Source organism: Dipodomys merriami, unplaced genomic scaffold (genome assembly GCF_024711535.1).
Source record: "Dipodomys merriami isolate MVZ:Mamm:240054 unplaced genomic scaffold, mDipMer1.0.p SCAF_56, whole genome shotgun sequence".
NCBI classification, from domain to species: Eukaryota; Metazoa; Chordata; class Mammalia; order Rodentia; family Heteromyidae; genus Dipodomys; species Dipodomys merriami.
The window spans coordinates 2,761,274-2,788,635 of record NW_027206135.1 but is presented as its reverse complement, the minus strand read 5'-3'; the positions used below and the strand labels follow the sequence as shown (position 1 = coordinate 2,788,635).

Sequence of the window (27,362 nt, the reverse complement as noted above, 5' to 3'; positions counted from 1 at the left end):
GAGTGTCAGAGGGGCGGGGCGGAAATAGGCAGTGGGACTGACGACGCACGCGCACTAGTCGCCGGCGCCCCGCCTCTGACTTCAGGTTTGCCCCTCCCCTTACCACCCTCCCGGAAGTGGAGCCGCCCTCGCGCCCACCAGCGGCCACTCCTGCGGCAGGCTCCGCCCTCGTCCCCGCCCCCTGGCTCCCGTCCCCTCCTCCGGTGGTGGCGCCGGCTTGCAACCCCGGTGGCGGTTTGGGTACCCCAAGCTGGGAGCGCAAAGTCGTTCCCAGGGAAGGCAGCTGGGCTATGCTCGCCGGCTCTGGGCGTCCCGTTCCGGCCAGCCTCCGTCCCGGTGACAGCTCGTGTCAGCCTGTGCCTGTGCCGGAGCGCTCTCCTCAGCCCGGCCCCGCGGCGCGGAGCGCGGCGCCCCCGGCGCGCCCCCTCCTCCGATGGCGGCGGAGATCCAACCCAAGCCGCTGACCCGCAAGCCGATTCTGCTGCAGCGAGTCGAGGGGTCCCAGGAGGTGGTGAATATGGCCGTGATCGTGCCGAAGGAGGAGGGCGTCATCAGCGTCTCGGAGGACAGGTAGGGAGAGCTGCCCCTCGGTCGGAGGAAGGCGGGACGGGCCGGCGGTCCCCGGGCGCACGTCGGGGACCGTGCCCCCACGTCAGCGCTTGGGTGGAAGTGCACCCCTAAGTTTGATTATAATGCGCATTCTGGCGGTGCCCGTGTCCGGCAGCGTGCCGCCCTGCTTCGGAACTCAGAGGGCTGTGTGTCCTCGGCCCTTTTCCGCGACCGGGTGGCGCCGGAGGGAGACGTGGTGGCCGGACACCAGACCTAACGGTGCTCTGGAAGCCAGACCCGGCCCGAGCTCAGGGAGCGGGAGGGGGAGAAGGAGGAGCTGCCGTCTCGGCAGGTGTGTGCCTTGGGAGGATGCTCGCGGCCGCCCGTGCCAGAGAACTAAGTATTTGGGGGTACTTTGGAGCAGTTCTTAGGGTCCCCCAATGAGGAAACAGATGCCGCTGACTTCTCTTAGACATTTCCACCGAATCCACCTATCCCAAACATTTCATATTGAATCCAGTGAACATTCCAGGTGGTGAAAAGAGTAACTTCGGACTTTTGCGTGGTGGTGCCTTCTCCTTATCTCTTGGAGCTCAAGGGATAGCGCCTAGAACTCGTGAGGGACCATTGCTACAGTTAGCTACTCGGTTTCCTTCTCTTTGCCTGCTTCCTTTCTTTTTGCTTATTTTTTTTCTTGATTTGCAGAAGTGTAATCAGCTGTTTTGCCTTCAGTGTGTTTCTGCAGAAATGAGACTGAGAAGGTAATTTCCAGAGTAGAGAGAGTAACACTGCTCGAATACAGTAGTTATGATGATGTCTCAAGAATTGTTACTTTGATGCGACTTATAAGCATTCTAACACACACACACACACACACACACACACACACACACACACACACTGTAGAGGCACATGACAAGCTTTTTACCATAAAACAGTAGTTAGGTTTTCTTAATGTAACTAACTACTAAATTATGTTGAGATCAGAAATTCTCTGCCTTGGTGATTCCTAAAATAGCAGAGGTAAAGCTCAGTTTCTTTATAATTATTGCAGCACTTTGTATGTAACCTCGAAAACATGCTTAATAGATTTATTCTTATCTTTTATTCTTCAGTGTAACTCCGATGAGTGTGTTACACAGGTGCGTGTTACACAATCCTGCCTATATCCTGTTGCCTACATCTTGCAAATGGCCCCTGATTTATTTCTTGAACAGATCTGGGAGAAAACATTGTAAACACACACAGAAAGGGAAAGCAGTCTGAAGTGACAGAATGAAGGCAGTGCCTGAAGTTGGATATGTGGATACAGGAGCCTATTGTAATTCACAAAGAATTCCTATGCGTGTTTCACGTTTCCACAATTGCAAAATTCTATTAAAAGAGACTGTTTCTGGATCTAAAAATTCTTCGTTGTAGATTCATTTTTATGGAATATATTTCACAAAATATATTGAAGGAATAAGTTGATAAAGATGCCACTTTTCCAGGTAGTAGAGACGAAACTTATCAGTTTCTATCTATGGTAGAAAATTCCTAAGTAAGTTCTTTAACTCCAGGTAAGAGGAGAAAGGTAGTTAAAGACTAAAGTTTTTTACTATTAGTTTTGGAATTTCTTATTTCCATTCCACTACATTTATCTCTAACAAAACAGTTTTAGTGGGGACATACTTCAAAGAATTTGAAGAAGCTAAATGTTAAAAAAAAACAAACAAACCTGAAGAATGCAGTCATTGTATTCATTGTGTTCAATGTACACTATGTAAAAAATGAAGTATGTAACTTGTGGGTAGAGATGGGAGGGGGAAAATGTTGGAAGGGTTGACATTGTCCAAGAGGCATTCTTCTCATATCCTGACTTATCTAATTGTAACCCTTTACAAAATTACTTAATGAAAAAAAAATAATTAAAAAATATAAAAAACCAGAAGAACCTACATAAAAAAGAAATACAATGGTTAGCTGCATCTTAATTTTTACTTTCCTACTTGGTAATCTAAATAATAAGAGTTACTATTAAGTAGATAAGGTCATACGGAAAAACCATGATTATTTTCTCTATATATTTTATTTTTATTCAGATTGACAAATCTCTACTTCTTTGAGTTAGACACTCCAACATAAAAATAACTGTAATTTAGGGCTCAGTTTCAGTTACAATATTCATGAAAAGACAATTCATTTACATTCTTGATTTTCAAAGTCTAGTGTTTCTGGAGATATGGCTCAAGTGGTAGAGCATGTGCCTGGCAAGCACAAATTCCTGAGTTCTACAACTTAGTACTGCTTTAAAAAAAAAAAAATAAAGCCTTCAAAACTCAATTTTACAAGCAGTGCTGAAAATGTAAAGATAGATTGTTTGATTTTTGTGAAAACCTACAAAGCCATTGCCATTAATTATTTGCTTCAGTTGCTAACTAGCTGTCATCATTCTTTAGTTTGTAGGATAAATGTACTGTACCATAAATTGGTATGAACTCTAGTTAATTACTTTTGACCTTCGCCTTCTTATAGCCTTTATCTGTACCTTTGAAAACACATAGCATTTTCTATTTTAAACAGTAATACTATACTTAATGTCTGTTTCATCCACTGCAAGTTATCCAAGGAGGCTTCTATGAAGCTTTACTCAATAGTTAGCCCCTAGAGGGCCTAAAATAGTGTTTCCTATCCAGGAGTTCCTCCATGAACAAGGACTGATATAGGTTTTTTTTTTGTTTTTTGTTTCTGAAAACACAGTTCTTAACTATTGTAGTGTTAGCTGATTTGTTGAATGAATATTATGATGACCTATGAGAGCCTTATGTGGACAAATGCATACTTGTGGGGAAAGTATTGGACTGAGTGGCTAAGTACTTAAAATTTAGACAGTCCGGGCTGGGAAGGTGGCTCAGTGGTAGAGTGCTTGCCTTGCATTCATGAGGCCCTGGGTTTGATTCCTCAGCACCACATAAGTAGAAAAAGCCGGAAGTGACTCTGTGGCTCAAGTGGTAGAGCACTAGCCTTGAGCTGAAGAGCTGAGGGACAGTGCCCAGGCCCAGAGTTCAGGCCCCATGACCGACAAAAAATAAAAAAAATAAAAAAATAGACAAACATTTGAGTTCTTAGTGTGTTCTAGTCACATGTGTACAAGACAATGATGAACATGTCAAAGGTGGGACAGTTTAGTGGGGAAAATTTTAGAAGATCCTCCTTTAGCAAGACTAGATTGATCCTAGGGAGATATATATATATATATATATATATATATATATATATATATACACATACATACATATATATGTATATATTATATATATTATATACTTTATATGCATATCTCCTCAAGATAGAGATATACTATATGTACGTATATAGTATATATTATATATAGTATATACTATATAATATATAGTATATATGTAATATATATACTATATATGTAATATATATACTATGTATATCTATATATAGCTATATAGATATACTATATATGTAATATATAACATATATATACTACATACATAGTATATATACTATATATATACTATATATATATATATATACTATATATACTATATACATAGTATATCTCTGTCTGTTGTCTGTCTATATGATAACAACTAAAGATTTCTGGTTGTGTCGTAAGGCAGAGCCTGTTCTCAGATTTCCTGGGCCTTGCCCAAATCTGGTTTGTTTATAGTGAGGTTCTTTCCCCCAAAGACACCAAACTTTGGTACTTGGATTCCTCATTGCTTAAGTTCTTTTTGGACTATTTGTTTAGGGTGAGCGCTGTTTCAGCATTTCTTGCTTAAGAGCTTTATCTCAGACATGTCTGCTCTGTTTTGGTCAAGACTCATGTCTTCTTGTTGCTTCTTCAAGTGAGAAAAGCCAGGAGGGACCTCTCAGTAGGTAGGACCCAGCCCCATTCAGACCTTTGTCTTACTAAGTTCTTTATATGCATGTCTAGTACCTGTCTGAAAAGTTTCAGTACCTAGGTAGTTTCTATTAGAATTAATAGAAACTTTCCCTCCCAAGGAATCTACATAGTATGTTGACCTGCTAAAGAATCTCCTTGGCAGCTGGTGGTGATGTCTTCACTAGGGAGATCTTGCAGATGACGAAGAGTTCATGTAGTGTAGGGCAAAGGTCCTTCTAACTTTACCTAAAGAAGACTTGGATACACTGAGAAACAACAATACAGGCATCAGATTAAGAATCTAAGACTCTGGTGCTAGCCTTTCATTCTGAATACAGATTTGAGTTTCCTAACACGTTGAGGAAACTGTTTCCATGAGAGCAACAATAAAAATTACTGAAATCTCACTAGAAGAGGGAAGTGCCTCAAGCCTATAATCTTGGCCATCTGGGAGAAGAGGAGGGAGATCAAGATTGGGAATAAAGTGGCTAGGCTCACCTGGGTTAAAAATAAAAGGGTTAACAAAACCATATCTCAACAAACAAGCTGGGCTGGACATCTCTCCTATGTGGGAGGCTTACGTAACCTTAATTGTGGTCTGAGATTGGCCCAGACAGTACAGTGGTACCCTGTTTGAAAGGGTGAACTATTTCAGTAGTGATACTTACTAGACACTATGTTGGAAATGAACTATACAATTTGGGGGGGAGGGAGGGAAAAACCTGGGAGAAAATGAGGGAGTGATACTGTTAAAAAAGAAATATACTCATTACTTGACTTGTATAACTGTAACCCCTCTGTACATCATCTTTACAGAAAAATTTAAAGCAAAAAAAAAAGCAAAAGGGGCTAGAGAGCTCAAGAGGTAGAGTGCTTTGTGTGAGTCTCTGGGTTCAATCCAAAATAACACCCTCCCCCCCCAACAAAAAAGTACTGAAATCTCTGAGTTTCAGAATTTAGAAATGTTTTACTGGTTAAAAAGGGGCGTTGAGAGAGTAAAGTACTGGGGAGAGAATTATAGGGATACATTTTATAATTCTGAGACTATTCAGAGCCAGTTATTTGCTACCTAGTAGTTAGCCATGTTCTTGGAGGGTCCCGAAGACAGAATCCATGAACTGGGTCAAAGGAGTTAGGGGTAAAAGGAGATCTGAAGCCCAGTGCTTCATATAAGGAGATATACAGTATCAAGCAGTAGCTGCTTTAATTGGAGTGAACCTGAGGAAGGTGTGTTTTCTGAACAAAAAGCTGAGGCTGAGGAGAAGCTGAGCAACAAACTCTTTAGGCAGGATTACAACACAGGTGGGATGGTTATGAGAAAGGCCTGGGGCAAAAGAAGAATTTTTTTTCCTATTTCAAGGCCTTTTATTTCCTCATCTTTTTTTTTTGGGGGGGGGTCCAGTCGTGGGGCCTGAACTTTTGGCCTGGACACTGTCCCTCAGCTCTTCAGCTCAAGGCTAGCACTCTACCACTTGAGCCACAGTGCCACTTCTGGCTTTTTTTCTTTTTGCTTATGTGGTGCTGAGGAATCGAACCCAGGGCCTCAGGCATGCAAGGCAAGCGCTCTACCACTGAGCCACCTTCCCAGCCCCATTTCCTCATCTTTGAACTACTAATGGCCATGACTATTTGAATGTTTCTTGAAAAGGTAAATAAGAATTTTGTTGTACCTTATAGCATTGGTTTATTTCTCATGAAATACTTTCCATTGTGAAATTGTACTATCTCAGTTCTTTGCTTCAACTATTAGTTTCACTAATAATTAAAACTATTCACTTGAGCCTGTGATAGAGTGGGGTTTAAACTGAGGCTGTCCCTCAGATATTTTATTTTTTTTCTCAAGGCTAGCACTCTACCACTTTGAGCTGCAGCTCCACTTCCAGTTTTCTGGAAGGACTTTTCTGCCCAGGCTGGCTTTGAACTGTGATTATCAGATCTCAGCCTTCTAGCTGAGACTAATATTTGAGTGTGTGAAATATGTGTTCAATGGCATAAAGTCAATAAACTTCCAATTATGCACCTGACAGCCATCCCTTGGCAGAAATAATTGTGTTCCAGGAAAGGAACTTACCCATATGATTGTAGACAGATCTACACCGAATTCAAGACATGCCAGTGGATCTGGATTCAAACTACTTGTGTGCTTCTAAGGGTAGAAACAGTGACTCAGAAAAGATCACCATGGCAAAGTTTGTTCAAGGAAGCTTACCAGAGGAGGTTTAGCTTCCAGTGGCTCCCAAAGCTCCTAATAGTTGTGATTTTCTTTTTTTTTTTTTTTTTTTTTTTGTGGTTGGTCATGGGGCCTGAACTCTGGGGGCCTGGGCCTGTCCCTCAGCTCTTCAGCTCAAGGCTAGTGCTCTACCACTTGAGCCACAGCACCACTTCCTGTTTTTCCTGCTTATGTGGTGCTGAGAAATCAAACCCAGGGCCTCATGCATGCAAGACAAGCACTCTACCACTGAGCCACCTTCCCAGCCCCTGAATTTTCTATATGTATATTGTTAAAGCAGATCCTATGCAGGCTCTTAAAGGTCTTAATCAACGAACATTTGTTGGAATATTGCAACACTGGAAAATGCCAGGGTGGCAGTTCTGACACTTCTTCTCAGATTGTGACATGGTGATCAGTGTCATGCCTCAAGTACTACAGAATTTAGAATATGTAAAAATCACACAGTATAAGCAGCAGAAGACACTCCAGTAGCTGGAAGAGACTTCAGAGAGATGGTCTTGCCCAAGCAAACAAATAACAACTTTTAAAAAGGAAATTTGAGATTTTACTAGCACAGCAACTTTTCCTTGGCTATCTGTTTTCACTTTGCCTTTGGCCTGAGAGAGACATTTTTTATGTTTGTTATAATGAAAAGCATTTTGATATTATTAAAAATAACAGTTGGGAGGAAATTAGAACACTTCGTGGCATTTAGAAATCAGTAAGTCAATTGTGATTTAAGACTACTGTAGGCAGTGGTCTATTCATATTTGTAATACTGAACTCAGTTGCCAGTAGTATAAACTTAGCCTGTTTATTCTCAACTTCTGTATCAGAATACTTGGGAAAGAAACAACACTTTATTTTATTTTTATTTTTATTTTTTTGGGTCCGGTCATGGGGCCTGAACTCTGGGTCTGGGCGCTGTCCCTCAGCTCTTCAGCTCAAGGCTAGTGCTCTACCACTTGAGCCACAGTGCCACTTCTGGCTTTTTTCTTTTTGCTTATGTGGTGCTGAGGAATCGAACCCAGGGCCTCGAGCATGCAAGGCAAGCGCTCTACCACTGAGCCACCTTCTCAGCCCTATTTTTATATGAATAAGACTACCCGTAAAATAACACAGTCAATGAAGAAATTCCCTTAACAGAAAAACAGATTTTCTTAGGCAACTTCAGCAGGCAATCTGAAGAACTTTTTCCTTAAGGGGAGTGGGCCTCTTAATCCAAATGTTTCATTTAGGCACTAGTAAAAATTAGTTCAGAGGCATAAAAGCAACCAAATGGGGGTAGGGGGGTGGTGGGGGGAGAGGTCATTTTCTTGTCCTTGCAGTGAGTGCTGCTTTGTGCTCCTGTGGGCCTTCAAAATTCTTGGAAAAGAACTGAAGTAGGAGTTTGATCTCAGCCAGTTCTGCTCTGTGTGACTTTGTAGTTTCCTAGGGAATGTCATTATCTAAGCCTCAGTTTCATCATCTTGCAGAGGAGGGAGATGTGCCCACAAAGTGACTAGATGTGCATGAAGCCCTGGCAACTATATCATGGTAAAATTTCCAGGGCGGTGTAAATTGACGGTGGGGGTAGGGTGGAGCACATGCATGCACATATGTATGAAAGTTAGCTCTTTCGTGGTACAATAATAAAAACAATGCTTTTTGGAGCCCTTGGATGACAGCATGATGAAATCTTTCAGGAGAATTTGTTTCATATTGGTGGCTAATCCCCAGTAGAACTGGATCCACTGCATTCCTGTTTCTAGTTTCAAATTGTGAACATTTCAGCTCTGAGTGGTTTGCTCCTACCTACATCAAGGCTTATCTTGTCAGAAGTAAGCTTTGCAAACTACTCACTACAAAATATAGTTCTGCATCATGTACTCTCTCACACCTGAAACAGACATTTTATAAATTTCTCTCTCTCTCTCTCTCTCTCTCTGTGTTTTCTTTCTTTCTTTTTTTTTTTGTCAGTTGTGGGGCTTGAACTCTGGGCCTGGGTGCTGTCCCACAGCTCTTCAGCTCAAAGCTAATGCTCTACCACTTGAGCCACAGTGTACTTCCAGTTTTCTGGTGGTTAATTGGAGATGAGTCTCATGGACTTTCCTGCCAGGGCTGGCTTTGAACCGTGATCCTCAGAGCTCAGCCTCCTGAGTAGCTAGGATTACAGGTTGAGCCACCAATGCCCGGTGAATTTCTTCTTTCATATGACATGCACACAGATACTTTGTGTTCTTGTCATTCTTCTAAAATCCTGGTTTATGACCCTTTTGATTAATTTTATAACACTGATGAGATGGAAACAACATTTCAGAATATAGTGCTTTGGAACATCTATTGAAATTTTGAATCATCTTTTCTCAATCATTTTTTAGAAAATAAAAATGCAGTTTAACTTGGGAACTTATTAGACTACTCTGCAATTCAACCTTTGGCTTGTACTACCTTGTTGAAATTTCTGATCTAGTCTGATTAGAAGCCTTCCAAGTCTGGGCAAACTATTTTAAGCCCTTTTAGCCCAAAGCCAAGGAGAGTTCACAAAAACTAGGAATGGGGAAAATTGAGCAAATGTTCGAATGGTTGCATTTTGGCTTCCTGAAATAGTTTCCTTTATTATTTAGCTAGAACTTGAAAAATTGGTGCAACTCATCTGAATTGTGAATTTCACTGTTAACCTCTTGTGACAGTGCTTTTCTTTCTAGTGCTTTACCTATAATGTTGGAGCTATTTTAATTCATTTTTCCATTAGTTCAGTTTTTTTTTTTTTTTTTTTTTTTCCTGCTGGTCCTGGGGCTTGAAGTCAGGGCTTGGGTGCTGTCCCTGAGCCTGTCTGTGTTCAAGGGTAGCACTCAACCTCTTGAGCCAGTGTGCTACTTCCAGGTTTTTCTGAGTAGTTTATTGGAGATAAGAGTCTCACGGACTTTCCTGCCTGGGCTGGCTTTGATTCACAATCCTCAGATATCAGCCCCCTGAGTAGCTAGGATTACAGGCTCAAGCCACCAATGCCTGGCTAAATTTTTTTTTAAACTTTTCTTCCCCCCCAATTTCTAAGGGTCAACTTGTTTTAAGTAATCATAGTCCTTTTTTTTTTTTATTGTGAAAATACTGTACAGAGGGGTTACAATTACATGGACAAGATAATGAATACATTTCTTATCAAGCATTGTAGCCTCCTTCTTTGTTTCCCCTTCCCATCCCTTCCCATCCTTCCCCTGCCCCCCTAATTCTCCCCGCTCCCCCCGCCACTCCCCCCCACCAAAGTTGTAAAGTTCGCTTTCGACATAAAGACTTGTACATCTCATTGTTGCAATGGGTCCACCTGTATCTCTATTTAAATGATTTGTTTTTCCCTTCCCCTCCACAAATTATACCGACATCAAATACAGTGAAAGCAGGGGTTATACTGTGGGGGAGGGACAACAGTAATAGTCCTTCTTGAGTATGTTTATATTTTAAATAAAAATAACATGACCAGAGTAAAAAAAATAACTGCTTTAAGCCTGAACTCTGGGCCTGGGTGCTGTCCCTCAGCTCGCTCAAGGCAGCACTCTACCACTTGAGCCACAGCGCCTCTCCCGGCTTTTTTCTTTTTGCTTATGTGGTGCTGAGGAATGGAACCCAGGGCCTCAGGCATGCAAGGCAAGCCCTTTACCACTGAGCCATATTCCCAGCCCATGCTTTAAATCTCTTAATATGACTGTTGTTATATATTTTCTTTTTTGTTGTTGTGAAAATACCGTACAGAGGGGTTACAATTACATGAGCAAGGTAATGAGTACATTTCTTATCAAGCATTGTTGCCTTCTCCTTTGTTTCTCCTTCCCATCCCTTCCCATCCCTTCCCATTCACCCCCCCCCCCCCGCTTGCCGCCGAGCCAAAGATGTAAAGTTCGTTTTTCGACATAATGTCTTGTACATCTCATTGTTGTAATGGGTCAGACTGTATCCCTTTTTAAACAATTTGTTTTTTCCCTTCCCCTCCACAAATTATACCAATATCAAATACAGTGAAAACAGGGGTTATACCGTGGGGGAGGGACACATAAGGCAACAAGAAATATGTTAGAAACAGTAGCAAGAAAGAAAAAACATTTGAGTCCTTATCTTGGGGTTCATTTCGCTTAACATCAACTTATCTGACCTTTTCTTTTTTTGTTAGTCCTGAGGCTTGAACTCAGGGCCTGGGCACTGTTCCTGAGCTTCTTTTGCTCAAGGCTAGCACTGTACCACTTAAGCCACAATACCACTTCTGGCCTTTTCAGTTTATGAGGTACTGAATAATCGAACCCAAGGCTTCAAGCATGCTAGTCAAGCACTCTATCACTAAGCCACATTCCTAGCCCTCATATATTTTCATCTTGTGGTTTTATTTAATGATGTTTTCAGAAATATGATTACAATTATATACTTTATGTGTGTGTTTTGGTACTGGGACTTGAACTCAGAGCCTGGGCAATATCCTTAGCTTCTTTGCTCAAAGTTGATGCTCTGTCAGTTGAGACTGCTCCACTTTTTTTTTTTTGGTGGTGGTAAGTTAGAAATTAGAGTCTCATAGATTTTGCTTCCTGGACTGGCTTCGAACCATGATCATCATCTTGAGTTGCTAGGATTACGTGTGCAAGCCACCAGAACTTGGCTGTACTTTTATCTTCATGTCCCTACTTAAAAAATTGTTTCAATAGCTACCTTTTTTTTTTTTCAGTCGTAGGGCTTGAACTCGGCCTGGGTACTGTCCCTGAACTCTTCAGCTGAAGGCTAGCACTTTACCACTTGAGCTACAGTGCCACTTCTGGTTTTCTGGTGGTTAATGGAAATAAGAATCTCATAGCCAGGCGCCAGTTGGGTCACACCTGTAATCCTAGCCACCCAGAAGGCTGAGCTCTGAGGACTGCAGTTCACAGCCAGTCTGGGCAGAAAACTGTGATACACTTATCTCCAATTAACCACCAGAAAACCAGAAGTGGTACTGTGGCTCAAGTGGTAGAGCGCTTGCCTTGAGCTGAAGAGCTGAGGGACAGAGCCCAGACCCAGAGTTCAAGTCCCATGACTGATGAAAAAAACCCAAAGAAGCAAAAGAATCTAAAGGACTTTCCTGCCCGGGCTGGTTTTGAACCGTGATCTTCAGATCTCAATCTCCTGAGTAGCTAGGATAACAGGCGTGAGAGCCTGAGAGCCACGGGCTCTCAGTCAGTAGCTACCTATTCTTTCATCATTTGAAGAGGTAGTATGTATTTTCTTTCCTTAAGTGTTTACTCTTACTTATTTAATGTTTGTTTGACCTGTTAGTACTCAGCCCTGGAGTTCCTCATTATGAGCAGGGTGTATTCTTCATTATTTTTTCATTCCTTATTGTTAGATAGTTATATTATTTTCAACCTTCAATTTTATAAATGTTTCAAACATTGCTATGCATATAGGTATCCAACCTAATCACTTCGGGAAGATTGTAGCAAGATTTCCATATTACTTTCCAAAATGTTTATGCCAGTATTACTAGTGACATATTTGAGAATATTTGTTTTATAACATTTGGCTAGTCATAATTGAGAATGTTTTTCATAATAGCTTGAAGTCTTGCTTAGTGATGCACAACTATAATCCCAGCACTCAGCAGGTGGAGACAGGAGGATTTGGAGTTCAAAGACCACCTAGACTATATAGTGAGACCCTTTCTCAAAAAACACCCCAGAGCCGGGTGCCGATGGCTCATGCCTGTAATCCTAGCTATTCAGGAGGCTGAGATCTGGGGATCACAGTTCAAAGCCAGCCCGGGCAGCAAAGTCCGTGAGACTCTTATCTCCAATAAACCACTAGAAAACTGAAAGTGGTGCTGTGACTCAAGTGGTAGAGCACTTGACTTGAGCTGAAGCATTCAGGGACAGCACCCAAGCCCAGAGTTCAAGCCCCACGACCGACCAAAAAAACCCCCAAAACACCCCAAAATCAAACCAAAGAAAAACAAATAATTAATAAATGGTGGGGTTTGTATGTTTAACTTTTTTTTTTTGATGACTATGTTTCTGTGTTGTTTACTTATTTTTGGAAATTGTTCTTGGTCCATTTCTCCATTTTAGTCTCTTGCTTCTTAACAATTTCTTGAACATATATTCTATACATTTATTAACCCTGTTTCTGGTCTAGAGAGATATGTTATACTCCATTGTTTTTCACTTTTACATAGGAAAACTTTGTGTTTTAGTTACCTGTCCCTTCAATAGTTGAAACTTCTTTTGTCATTTACTATTTATAAGAATTCTTTTTTTGGGGGGGGGTGGTCCGGTCGTGGGGCCTGAACTCTGAGCCTGGGTGCTGTCCCTCAGCTCTTCACCTCAAGGTTGGCGCTCTGCCACTTGAGCCACAGCGCCACTTGCGACTTTTTTCTTTTTGCTTATGTGGTGCTGAGGAATCGAACCCAGGGCCTCATGCATGCAAGGCAAGTGCTCTACCACTGGAGCCACCTTCCTAGCCCTATTTATAAGAATTCTTTTGCTAGAAATTCACTAGTATTCATCTTTCTTTCATCTTAGTTATATAATTTTATGAAAAATAGTTTTTTGTTTTATTAGAATGCTTTTCATTGGATGACATAAACTGATGAGTATAAAATGATTTTCTTAAAATTTGCTAGTGGTTATTCCATCCTTCTTTTTTAATTTAATTTTTTTTTTTTTTTGTTGGTCTTGGGGCCTGAACTCTGGGCCTGGACGCTGTCCCTCAGCCCTTCAGCTCAAGGTGAGCGCTCTGCCACTTGAGCCACAGCGCCTTCTGGCTTTTTCTGCATATGTGGTGCTGAGGAATCAAACCCAGGACCTCATGCATGCAAGGCAAACACTCTACCACTGAGCCACCTTCCCAGCCCTTCTTTTTTAAATTTTGAGACAGTATCTTACCATGTAGCCTAGGATGGCTTGAGCTTCCAGTCATCCTGTCTTTACCCCTGAGTGCTAGGATTGTAAGTATGCACCACCATACCTGGCCTCAACATCACTTATTGAATGTTTTTGTTTTGTTTTGAGTTTTTGGTGGTACTGAGAATGAATCCAGGCCCTCACACATGCTTGTCAAACACCAAGCCTCTTATTGAATCATAATTGTATTTACTATTCAAATTGCCTTTATTTTTATTTTACTTTATTTTTTATTTCTTTTAGCAGTTCTGGGGTTTTGAGCTCAGAGCCTTATTTTATTTTATTTTTTTTTGGTCGGTCATGGGGCTTGAACTCTGGGCCTGGGCGCTGTCCCTCAGCTCTTCAGCTCAAGGCGAGCGCTCTACCACTTGAGCTACTACCACTTCCGGTTTTCTTGTGGTTTATTGGAGATAGGAGTCTCACGGTCTCTTCTGCCCTGGCTGGCTTTGAACCTCGATCCTCAGATCTCAGCCTCCTGAGTAGCTAGGATTACAGGAGTGAGCCACCAGCGCCTGGCGTCAGAGCCTTATTCTTGGTAGATAGACGCTATGCCACTTGAGCCACTCTACCAGCCCTTTCTGCATTGGTTGTTTTGGAGATAGGGTCTTGCTTTATGCACAGGCCAGCCTGGATTGTCCTTCCTTGTAGATATGAGAATATGTATATATTACTATGTGCTGCCATTGGTTGAGATGAATCTTATGAATTTTTTTGTCCGAACCACAATCCCCCAGATTTAGCTAGGATTACAGGCTTGAGTTATCATGCCTGGCTTTAAACTGCTTTTATTATAAAATTAAATTCTTACAATCATCAGGACCTACTGTGGCCCCTGTTGTGTTTTAAGGATCTCTTTGTTTTAATATTAGTTTTACACTTTCAATTACTGTAGCTAATGAGTTATTCTTGACTGCTTGCCAGAATGTATCTTTAATAATAGACCAAGTCTCTCTGGCCTGGTCATTGAGTTAATCAGAAAGGAATTAGTTGATTCCAGATATTGTCTCTTTCCCAAGTTTTATGTCTTCACTTTCTTCTTCTTCTCCTCCTCCTGCTCCTCTTCCTCCTCCTCCTCTTTCTTTCTTTCTTTTTTTTTTTCCTGTTGGTCGTGGGGCTTGAACTCTGGGGCGCTGTCCCTGAGCTCTTTGACTCAAGGTGAGTGCTCTACCACTTGAACTACAGTGCCACTTCCAGCCTTTTCTTTTTATGTGGTGTTAAGGAATTGAACCTAGGGCCTCATGCATGCAAGGCAAGCACTCTACCACTGAACCATCTTCCCAGCCCAGTATCAAGTTTTTTTTTTTTTTTTTGGGTCCGGTTGTGGGGCCTGAACTCTGGGCCTGGGCGCTGTCCCTCAGCTCTTCACCTCAACGCTAGCGCTCTACCAATTGAGCCACAGCGCCACTCCCAGCTTTTTTCTTTTTGCTTATGTGGTGCTGAGGAATCGAACCCAGGGCCTCATGCATGCAAGGCAAGTGTTCTACCACTGAGCTACCTTCCCAACCCCCAGTATCAAGTTTTTAATTCACTGTTTTAACTGACTTTCACATCTGCAGATTGAGCATGAATAGTGATTCCTCTGGAGGTTGTTGGGCAGTTTACGTGAGATGATCTTCCTAAAACACCTACCTGGCTATACTTGAAACAGATGATGTTTAGTAAAAGTTTGATTACTTCTTTTGTTTGTTTTCTTTTTGTTGGTACTGGGGTTTGAACTCAGGGCTTCATATTTCCTAGGCAGATCCTCGTATCACTTCAGCAATGTCCCCAGCCCTATTTACTATAATTATTATTAAATAGGGTTTTAAGTTTTTGCTTTGGCTGGCTTGGACTATAATCCTCCTATTTATGCTTCCCATTGTAGCTGGGATGACAAATGTGTGCCACCATGCTGTCTGTTGACTGATGCTTTGTCCAGCATGGCTTAGCACTGCAATCCTCCTGATCTCTGTCTCTGGAGTAGCCAAAATTACAGGTATCAGCCACTGTACTTGGCTGATTACTCTTTGTTTCTGATACCAGCATATCTCTGGCACATGTACACTTTTCTTTTGCTGTGATTACATTAAGGCATGGCTGTTTTGAGTCACTTTGGAGGTGTGTGTGTGTGTGTGTGTGTGTGTGTGTAAAAAGTTCACTAGACCCAGTTCTGAGCCCTACTTTCTCTTTTCTAGATTTATAAGGATGAGCTTAACTCTACCATCTTTCATTAACACTTCCCAAACTTGACACAGAGTTTAGACTGGCCCATGTGGTGAAGGCAAAGAGTGCAGCTTGAAGTAGACCTCCAAAATAATTCTTAAAAAAGGATAAAATCAAGGTGTCCATAAAGCTGGTTTCTTGTGGAGGCTGTGGGGATCATGTATTCCTCAACTCTTCAGCTTCCAGAGAATGCCTATCTAAACAGTTTTTCTAGAAGGAAAGTATACATATCTTATTGAGCAGAGATTTTATGCCACACTTTGGCTGCTAAAGGTTATTTTTTTTTTTGCTTATTTTTTGGTTTTTCAGTTACATTTAATGTATTTTTAAGTCATTGAATAAATTATCACAGGCACTGAAAGGATACTGCTTTCTGCCACGGAATATTAGAACAAGGTAAAATTACCTTTTTCTTTTTTGTCAATTGTGGGGCTTGAACTCTGCGCCTGGGCACTGCCCCTCAGCTCTTCAGCTTCAGGCGAATGCTCTACCACTTTAGCCACAGCACCACTTCCAGTTTTCTGGTGGTTAACTGGAGATAAATGTCTCACAGATGTTCCTGCCCGGGCTGGCTTTGCACCGAGATCCTCAGATCTCAGCCTCCTTATTAGTTAGGATTACAGGCGTGAGCCACTGGTGCCCAGCCAAGGTAAAATAATCTTTTTCCATTTGATGCTGGGGTAATATTCCTTACTCAGGTAGGTATTGTATGTAAATCATAAACTAAAAATGACATCATTGGCAAATGTCTTTTTATATTGCCTTATAAAATACATAATTATGTTTCAAAATCAAAGTATAATGACTTCAAGTGAATTCAAGTATATATTACTTTTGTAATTTTTGGGCAATGATTCTAAATGTAAGGGTCTATTTGCCACTTACTATAATACTGAATATATAGGCAGGTTATGATCTTGTTCATATACCATTGATACAAATAGCACATTATTTTTTTGTTGTTGTTATTGTTGGTTGTGGGGCTTGAACTCTGAGCCTGGGCACTGTCCCTAAGCTCTTCAGCTCAAGGCGAGTTTTCTACTACTTGAACCACAGATCCACATCTGTTTTTCTGGTGGTTTACTGGAGAGTCTCATGGACTTTCCTTCCTGGGCTGATTTTGAACCATGATCCTCAGATCTCAGCCTCCTTAGTAGTTAGGATTACAGGCATGAGCCACCAGCACCTGGCAAATAACATGTAATTTTTAACAAAAGGTCAAATACGGGCTTCATTGTGAAAGCAATTTTCTGCACTGCTACTTTAAAATCTAGTGTCTGGATTATGATTTTTGTTACCATTTATACAATGTATATTTTATTTTCAAATATCTAGTTGTAAAAGACACATGATTGTCAGAAGACTGGCTCAGCTCTATGTCACTGGCCTAGCAAGTACAAGACTCCAAGTTCACATTCAAGTACTGCCCTTCTCTCCTAAAGAATACCTGATCTAGGTGCATTGCTAAGGCATTAGAAATAACAACCTTGTTTTTAGGCAGTTTCTTACTCAAATATATAACATCGATATTTATAATTCACTGGTGCTCACAACAATGTGCCTGTACTGTACTTGTACTTGAAAGTAAGGACACCAAATCCTACTCCATTCCCCAAATGAATTTTCTAAATATCTGAATTGAAACAGCATCTGAATTCATGCTTTTTCCAAAAGTCTGGAAATCTTACTGTGTGCCAGGACTTTACAAACTGTACTTTCTGTCCCTTAATCCTCACAAAGACCATGATTCACTTTTAAAATGACCTAGTCTCTGAGAGAAAAAGTTACACAATAATAAGCAAATGAGCTAGGATTGAATCCAAGTATATGTACCTGGGTCGTCTCTTTACTCCCTAGCCCAAAGGCTTCTTTCTTATCCTCTCTGCTCTGTGAGTTTTGGTGTAAAGTGCAATTCATGCAGGAATGAAGGAAGATAATCTCATGTGTAACAATGGAAAGGAGCCTCCTGGATAACAACTTGTTATGAAAAAATTCTGAGAGAGTCTCTTTCTCTGGTCACAATAAGGCAGGTGATCATTATTCTCCCATGGGAACATTTGCAGTGCCCTGCATGCCACCACATGCATTTATGATACCTGCCTCTCTCCTATGGCCATACCAGTCTGTGATCCCCAAAAAAGCTTCACTAAGAATGTTCAGCTCCACTTTTTTCACTTCATTCTTTCATAACCCTGTGAAGAAGGTAGAATTATTCTCTTCATTTATAAACTAGGCAGCTAGCATTCAGAAATATTAAAAGTTAGAGAAACATGGTTTTAACTCAGGTCTCAAACTCTTCCTATAATCAAACAATACCTACCAACAAACCAAGAACAAGTCTATATGTTAAATTATGTACAGACTACTTTATAAAGATATTTATATTTCAACATCTTGTACAAAATGAATGAAAAAGTATCGTCTGCTTGTACAACATAAAAGCCATGAGTGTCCCCAAGAAGTGCTTCCTTCCCAGTCTTTTTTAGTCCTCTGAGATAACTACTAAGCATCCCAGTCAGTAGCACTCAGCCCAGAAGCTACAAGTCCCTGAAGGCCGAAGGCACCACCACCTCACCACACTTGTAATCTTTTTTTTTTTTCCTTGTCAGTCGTTGGGGCCTGAACTCTGAACCTGGGCATTGTCCTTCAAGTCTTCAGCTCAAGGCTAGCACTCTACCACTTGAGCCACAGCACCACTTCTGGCTTTTTCTGCTTATGTGGTGCTGAGGAATAGAACCCAGGGCCTCATGCATGCAGGGCAAGCACTCTACCACTGAGCCGCCTTCCCAGCCCCTGTAATCTTAACTTGTACAACAGAATTTATATCCCAAATTTTCTGCAATGCAAATATTAGCAGAAAACTCACAGAGTCTAGCTCTTACACAGTTGAATGTCTGATGTCTAAATGAGAAAAACAATGGAATGATTTGGGGGTGACTCTTAAAGGCTGTCAAGAATGGATAGGCTTTCTAATAATTCAGTTTGCCAGCTTAATTGATGAACTTTAGGGTAGTCTTTGGCCAAAGAACAAATATACATTAATCATTAAAGTGCTAGGTCTATATCCATGAACCCAAGAATGCAGAGATACTCATGATTTAGATTATAGAACATTTAGTCCAATCTGACAATCTATCCCAAGCAAGAAAGACAGTCCTGCAATCCAAGCAGAAGGGGCAGCATTGGGTAGAGAGAAAAGAAGTATAATTACTTTTATAGGATATAAAACTCAAGTGGAACTCATTTAGAGATAATGCTACTCTAACCTTGACCTTCATAGTTCCTCTAGCCAAAGGTCTTGTGAGAGATAATACTATAAGGGTTGTGATAGCTGCTTTTCTCTTTATTGTGACAGAATACTGACATAAGCAACTAAAAGGGAGTCATTTTGGCTCACAGCTTTAGAGGTGTCTGTCTATCATAGAGAGGATGGTGGATCGCAGCAGTTCCTAACATGGTGGCCAGTAAACAGAAAAAGGAGGTATAGAAAGGAAGAGACCTACTTCCTCCAGAAAGTCCCCCTCACCTCTTATCTTTCACTACCCCGCAATAACACCATCATATGAACCATCAAGAGATTAATTCACTCAGTAGGTCATAGCATGCATGATCTAATCGTCTTTGGAAATATAATCACATACCTCTAGAGGTAAGCTTTACTAAATCTCCCAGGCAGTTCCCAATCAAATCAAGCTGAAAATGAAAAATTAACCATAACATTGCCTAAGCCTAATAATAACTTCATGATAAGTTGAATATAACAACCAATTGAAAATATGTTTCTTTCTTTTTTTTTTTTTTTTTTTTTTGGGTCCTGTCATGGGGCCTGAACTCTGGGCCTGGGCGCTGTCCCTGAGCTCTTCAGCTCAAGGCTAGCACTCTACCACTTGAGCCATAGTACCACTTCCGGCTCTTTTCTTTTTTGCTTATGTGGTGTTGAGGAATTGAACCCAGGGCCTCAGGCATACAAGGCAAGCACTCTACCACTGAGCCACCTTCCCAGCCCTGAAAATATGTTTCATACATTGAATCTACCAAAAATCTAGTCTATCTTAAACATGCTCTTCTTTTTTGCTTATGTGGTGTTGAGGAATTGAACCCAGGGCCTCAGGCGTACAAGGCAAGCGCTCTACCACTGAGCCACCTTCCCAGCCCTGAAAATATGTTTCATACATTGAATCTACCAAAAATCTAGTCTATCTTAAACATGCTCATAACACTTATATTATCCTACAGTCAGGTAAAATCATCCAACACAAAGCCTATTCTATAATAAAATATTGAATATCTCCTGCAATATGTTAAATACCTATATTCAAAAACTGTGGCAGCACAGTGTAATACTGCTTGTTTACCACTGTGATTACATGGCTGAATGGCAACTGCCCACTATAGCAAGAATGACTGCAATATACACTACTAACCCAGGAAAAAGCCATTGTAAAGTAAAACATAAGTAGAATCTCTAGTATCTAAATTTGTCCAGTTATCAATGTGCCCAGCTAAAAGAACTAAATTGCTTAAAATAAAATGAAATAAAAATAAATAATAAAAAAGGCTCCTATCATCTCTGGTAGTTAGGTGATGGGACATATTTATGGTCAGATATGAAGTTGAAACTCAAAGGTCATTTTCAACCATGAGGCAACATTTAAGGATAGAAGCCACATACTGCAGATGGCAGAGTGGAACAAATAAGGATGTTTTATGTTTTATGTCGTAGATCTGACTGATAAAGGCTAGATACTGCCTACAATTTCTTCCTCATATAAAGACCTCATTGTCCACCAGTGAATCCATAATCTTCCTGATATAACTCAAAGACATATCTACAATTTTGTTATACCAATATTATACTTACAGCCAATAAAAAAAAACCAAAGGGAGGTGGTGGTCGAAAGGATGTAAAAGAGATGTCTGAGGGATGTCTACCTTCTATCTATTTAATTTCTTTTCTTTGTTTTTGTTGGTTCTGGAGCTTGAACTCTGGGCCTGGGCATTGTCCCTGCACTCTTCAGCTTAAGATGAGCGCTCTACCACTTGAGCCACAGTGCCACTTCAAATTGGAGATAAGAGGCTGACAGACTTTCCTGCCTAGGCTGGCTTTGAACTGTGATCCTCAGATTTCAGCCTTCTGAATAGCTAGGATTATGGGCATGAGCCACCGGCGCCCAGTAGCTACTTAATTTCTATTCTCATGTATTGACTGGTTAACTGACTTTTCCTCTGGGAAACCAGATTTAACCCACAGATTTCCTTATAGAGGTTCCAGACTTGTCTTCTTCACCTTCTTCCTTGTGGTCTTACAGAGGTGGCCTAGTATACTGTAGTTGAATGGAAGGAAGATCTGTGGAGTGCAATGAGCCTGGGTACATTGCCCCACCCTACCTCCTCCTGGTGGTATCTGTATCTCATCTTTAATATAAAAGTGAAATACGAGCTTCATGAAGTAAATCATGATTAAATAAAAGGCACATAAAGGCTCAAGGCTTAGCCCCTGATACATACAGGTAAAACTCTTAAGTATTATTAATGTACTTCTCCCTGACATAGGACTGTGCAATATGGGATCTACTCAACAGTGATGAAATTTGTCACAGAACAATGGCTTGTCATCAGCACATATTCATAATTAAATACCTATTCCCCACCTTACAGTCACTAGGGAAAACAGTAGTCCACTTGGCAAATAAATAAACAAAGCAATAGGAGACAGTGGCTATGTGAAAATGTCAAGTGCTAGGTATCTTGAGGAGATTTCAAAGAAAACTGAGCACTGAAAGTCAGGAGCAAAGTAATTAGTCTGCATGATTCTGCTATTACCAGAACAATAACCAAGCACTGGTTACAAGCATGTGCTCTTCTCTGGCCCACACAGCCCACCAGTGCATATGTGCTGGACTTTTACTTCTGGTTCTCTTTCCAAGGCCCTTCCTCCTTGTCTCTGTTCATACATAGGTGTACCAGAGACAGCCATATCTCTGCAACCAGACCCCACTCTTGTCCACAATCAAAGAGTTGACAGCTGTCCAAGACTAGTACTGAAACCCTGACATCTCTCTCTTTTAGACTATAATTTAAAATTTCAGAGCAATTGGCAGTCATGCTCTGCCATGTGGACTAAAAATGAAACAGGAAGCTAATATAAACAGGAGAAAAGAATGAAGCAGATATAGGAAGCCTAATAAAGAGCAAAAAGTGGACTTGCTGGTTCTTTGCTGGCTTCAGTCCTTATTCTATCCCAAAGGTCTATATGCATCCATGACTTGGAGCTCTGCAAGACATGGGAGACTTCTGCCCAAGAGCCAGTTTCTGTTTCAAACTAAGATTCCATCACTATTCATTACTAGAAGACAGCTTGTGACCCAATACACAATATGACCTACATAACTTCAGTTTTGCCTATACTGTTGTAAGCTCTAGACTAGAAGACTTGAGAGATGGTGATGAGGATGCCAGAGCAGAGGAAAAATTATATCATTGCATGTGAGGAGTGCTGTATAAATCCATGAAGAGTGTGCTAAGGGAGTAAGTTCTCAGTAGAAGATGAAGGGAGGAAGAGAAAGTGGGTTGGGGAATGAGGTGGTGGAGGAAGAGGGGAAGGGGAGGAGTTGGGTAAAGGAGAAGACATGAGAAGACGAAGAGAGGACTAAAGGTGGCTACCAGCAAGCCCTCTAACCTCAGAGTACTCTCACAGGGAAAGAAACTATACAATATACAATTGTATAGCTGCTAAGGCAGAAATACTCATTGGTCTATGTCAGGCACATTTTAATGCATGTAGACATAGTATCAGTTTTTCTTTACAAAATATTCAAAACCCCAAGTGGTAGGGAACTTAACTTTTTTCAGAGTAATCTTCAGAGTAACCTTTATAGATGTTTATACAACAAAATTATTTTTTAGATGTAATTGCTATTTTTATTCAAATATTCAAATTTCAATTCTAGTATAAATTAACTACTCCTGAAGGGACTACCAATTGAATAACTTTGTTTTTAACTTCAAAATCCATTTATTTGTACTACTATCACCTAAATCTAAAGTTGCTTCATCACCCAGCTAAATTCCAGTTCAAGCAACTAAATGTTTCTGCCATTTTGATCCCATTTACTCTGTAAATCCATCTAGTGCTAACCTTACATTTTCCCTTATAAATGAGCATGAACAACCAAACAACTAGTGCAACAGCCTGACTAATTTTCTAAGTAAAAATTTTGAAGAGTAGAAATAAGCAAAGATGAGCACTGAAAGTACTATAGCAGCATTTCCAAAAGGACAATCTTGGTATCTGTATAGTGTAAAAACTGTTTGGTGTCTCGGGGCTTTAAGTGCAAGTCCAAGTGTTTGAGGTCAAGAATAATTTTCCCAGTAATTATTTAGGACTAAAACATCCCAAAGGGCCTGATACAACATGCAGAAACTTTGTTTATTGCTAAAGGCACTTAGAAAAGTGCGTGGGACACTAGAAGTCATTCAGAACAGGGAAATCTCAAGTCATGAACTTTCTGTTTACACACCAACAAGTCAACTTGAACCACCTGGTCCAAGTTGTGGATTTAGTACTGATACTGATCTCTACTTTGCGAAAAATACATTCCTGAAGGTTAATTGAAGGTTAATTTACTAATCAGCCTGTGTGCGTGCGTGCGTGCGTGTGTGCGTGTGTGTGTGTGTGTGTGTGTGTGTGTGTGTGTGTGTGTGTGTGTGTGTGTGTGGGTGTGGGTGTGTGTGTCCTGGGGCTTGAATTCAGGGTCTAGGCACTGTCCCTGAGCTTTTTTGCTCTAGGATAGTGTTCTACCACTTGAGCCACAGCTCCACTTCTTCCTTCTTGGTTGAGGATAAGAGTCTTGTGGACTGTCCTGGGCTTTGTGTGGGCTTTGAACACTGATCAGATCTCAGCCTTCTGAGCAGCTAGGATTACAAGACGTAAACCACCTGCACTTGGCTTAATCAGATATTATTAGAGTGCAATAGAACAATTCAGTAAAGAAAGCAAAATAAGAAACCAGGGAGGACTCTGGAGTCCTCAGATCCACAGTGGCCTCAGGAGCCTCTTTGTCCTTTGCTCTATACTATCCATATGAAGCCCAAAGATCTGTTTCCTGTACATCTGATACCCCAGGACCTTCACAAATGGAAGCTCAAAATAAGGAAAGAACAAGACATTAAACAGATTTGCATAGGGGAAGAAGAAGTTAAACTATCTCTTTTTGCAGATGACATGATTTTATACTTTAAAGATCCCAAAGGCTCCATCCCCAAACTCTTAAGAGCTTATAAATCACTTCAGCAAAGTAGCAGGATACAATATTAACCCACAAAAATCAGTAGCTTTTCTTTTGTTTTCTTTTTTTTTTTTTTGGGTCCAGTCATGGGGCCTGAACTCTGGGCCTGGGCGTGTCCCTCAGCTCTTCAGCTCAAGGCTAGCGCTCTACCACTTGAGCCACAGCACCACTTCCAGCTTTTTTCTTTTTGCTTATGTGGTGCTGAGGAATCGAACCCAGGGCTTTAGGCATGCAAGGCAAGCGCTCTACCACTGAGCCACCTTCCCAGCCCTCAGTAGCCTTTCTGTACACCAACAGTGTACAAACAGAAAGGGAAATCAGGGAAACAACCCCATTTACAATAACCTCAAAAAAATAAAAGTATCTAGTAATTAACCTAACCAAAGATGTAAAGGTTCTATTTTATGAAAACAATAAAAGCCTAAAGAAAGGAATCATAGAGGATACCAGGAAATGGAAAGATCTCCCATGTTCCTGGACAGGCAGAAGTAACATAATGAAAATGGCTATACTGCCAAAATTGATACACAAATCCCAATGGGATTTTAATGGGAATTGCATATGGAACAACAAAAGACCTAGAATAGCCAAAGCAATTCTAGGCAAAAGAAACAACACAGGAGGGATCACCATACCGGAACTCAAGCTCTACTATAGAGCCATAATAACAAAGACAGCTTGGTACTGGTACAAAAAGAGACCAGAAGACTAATGGAACAGACTAGAGGACCCAAAATAAAGCTGCATATGTACAGTCAGTTGATCTTTGATGAAGGATTCAAAGACATAAAGTGGAAGAATCATAACCTCTTCAACTATTGGTTCTGGGAAAACTGGGTGGCCACATGCAAAAAATGGAAAGTGGACCCTAGCCTATCACCATGCACTAACGTCAACTCAAAATGGATTAAAAACCTTAACATCAAGCTTGATATCCTGAAACTACTGAAGGACAGACTAGGAGAGATACTTGAATTTATAGGCACAGGCAAGAACTTCCTGAACAGAGTCCCAGGGTCACAACAAATTGGAGAGAGTCTGGACAAATGGGACTACCTTAAAAGAAAAAGTTTCTAGCCGGGCGCTGGTGGCTCACGCCTGTAATCCTAGCTACTCAGGAGGCTGAGATCTGAGGATCACGGTTCAAAGCCAGCCCTGGCAGGAGAGACCGTGAGACTCCTATCTCCAATAAAACACCAGAAAACCAGAAGTGGTGCTGTAGCTCAAGTGGTAGAGTGCTCGCCTTGAGCTGAAGAGCTGAGGGACAGCGCCCAGGCCCAGAGTTCAAGCCCCATGACCGACCAAAAAAAAAGAAAAAGTTTCTGCTCAGACAAAGAAATAGCAACCAACTAGAAAGACAGCCAACAAACTGGGAAAAAGTATTACCAGCAAAATATCAGACAAGGGTCTAATATCCATTATATACAGGGAACTAAAGAAACGAACCCCTCACAAATCTAACAAACCAGTCATGAAATGGGCAAGGGAACTAAAGAGAGACTTCTCAGAAGAAGAGATAAAAATGGCAAAGAAACACATGAGGAAATGTTCATTATCCCTGGCTGTAAAGGAAATCCAAATAAAAACAACACGGAGATACCACCTTACCCCAATCAGAATGGCCCACATCCTAAAGTCAGCCAAAGACAAATGCTGGAGGAGATGTGGAGAAAGAGGAACCCTACTGCGTTACTGGTGGGATGTATACTAATACAACCACTTTGGAAAACAGTCTGGAGATACCTCAGAAAGCTAAATAGACCTCCCCTATGACCCAGCCATACCACTCCTAGGCATCTACCCTGAGCAACAAGAACCAATATACAATGACACATGCACCTCTCCATGTTTATTGCAGCACTGTTCACAATAGCTAAGATTTGGAAACAACCCAGATGCCCCACTACTGATGAGTGGGTCCAAATATTGTGGTATCTATATATAGTGGAATATTATGCAGCCATTAGAAAGGACAAAATAATGGCATTTGCAGGGAAATGGATGGAACTAGAGCAGATTATTATTTTTAATATTTTAAGCAGTGTATTTTATTTTTTAATGTTTTTTTATTGTGAAAATACTGTACAGAGGGGTTACAATTACATGAGCAAGGTATTGAGTACAGTTCTTATCAGGCATTGTTTCCTCCTCCTCCTCTACAACTGCACTTCCCACTAAATTCCACCGCCTAAATTGTAAAGTTTGTTTTTTGACATAGTGTCTTGTACATCTCATTGTTGCAATGGGTCAACTTGTATCCCTATGTAAACAATTTGTTTTTTCCCTTCCACTCCCCAAATTATACCAACATCAAATACAGTGAAAACAGGGGTTATATCATGGGGGAGGGACATACAAAGCAACAAAAAAATCACGTGGTACCATATAAATATGTTAGAAACAATAGCAAGCAAGAAAAAAAAAACACTTGTGTCCTTATCTTGGGGTTCAATTCACTTAACATCATCTTATCTGACCTTTTCTGCTTGTCTCAGACATATACTAGTTATTGCAAATAAGGGAAACCATGGGACCTATGTTTCTTTTCTTTTTTTTTTTTTTTGAGGAATAAACAAGCATTTTTATTTCTTTCGTTTAATGATGCAAACACAAATGCTGACTTGATACATATTCATATATAATTTCTTCTCTCACACTCACAACTCAGTAGATGGGAATTCAGAAGGACTTCCATAGTCATGTGGAACATACTATATTAGCATTTCCAGTTTATTCTAATCCATTTCTCCTTTTATACTCTAAAACATCTTCTTGATGTTGTGTGATAAGTTTGAACCACAGGAAGCCCGTGGTGGCGAAGGTCAGCATGACCTTGGGCTAGTTGGGCTGGGCATGCAGCGGCTCCCGCACGTAGAATTTGGACTGTGCGGCTGAGCCGCTCGGAAGCCGGGTGGGAGTCGGACCTATGTTTCTTTAGGCCTGGCTTACTTCACTTAATATATTTTTTCCAAGTCTTTCCATTTCCTAACAAATGGGGCAATGTCATTCTTTCTGATAGAGGCATAGAATTCCATTGTGCATATATATATATATATATATACATATATATACATATATATATCTATATATATCACATTTTCTTGATCTGTTCATCTACTGAGGGGCTTCTGGGTTGGTTCCATATCTTAGCTATAGTAAAGAATGCTGCAGTATTATCTCTTTGTTGCTTTGTATGTCCCTCCCCCACAGTATAGCCCCTGCTTTCACTATATTTGATGTCAGTATAACTTGTGGAGGAGATGGGGAAAAACCAATTGTTTAAAGATACAGGCGGACCTGTTGCAACAATGAGAAGTACA

General features: G+C 40.9%; 1 protein-coding gene across 8 annotated transcripts in view; it reads left to right on the top strand.

Moving 5' to 3' along the window:
• The first annotated feature begins 200 nt into the window (after positions 1 to 200).
• Positions 201 to 27,362, top strand: part of LOC138812171 (WD repeat and FYVE domain-containing protein 2) — a 273,328-nt gene continuing 246,166 nt past the window's right edge. For all 8 annotated transcript variants that reach the window (XR_011367562.1, XM_070000140.1, XM_070000146.1 and 5 more), the window contains exon 1: positions 201 to 570. Coding sequence is in view for 7 of the 8 variants with exons in the window: in XM_070000140.1 (XP_069856241.1) it covers positions 434 to 570 (137 nt within the window). In the remaining variant the exon portion in view is untranslated. The remainder of the gene's footprint in view (positions 571 to 27,362) is intronic.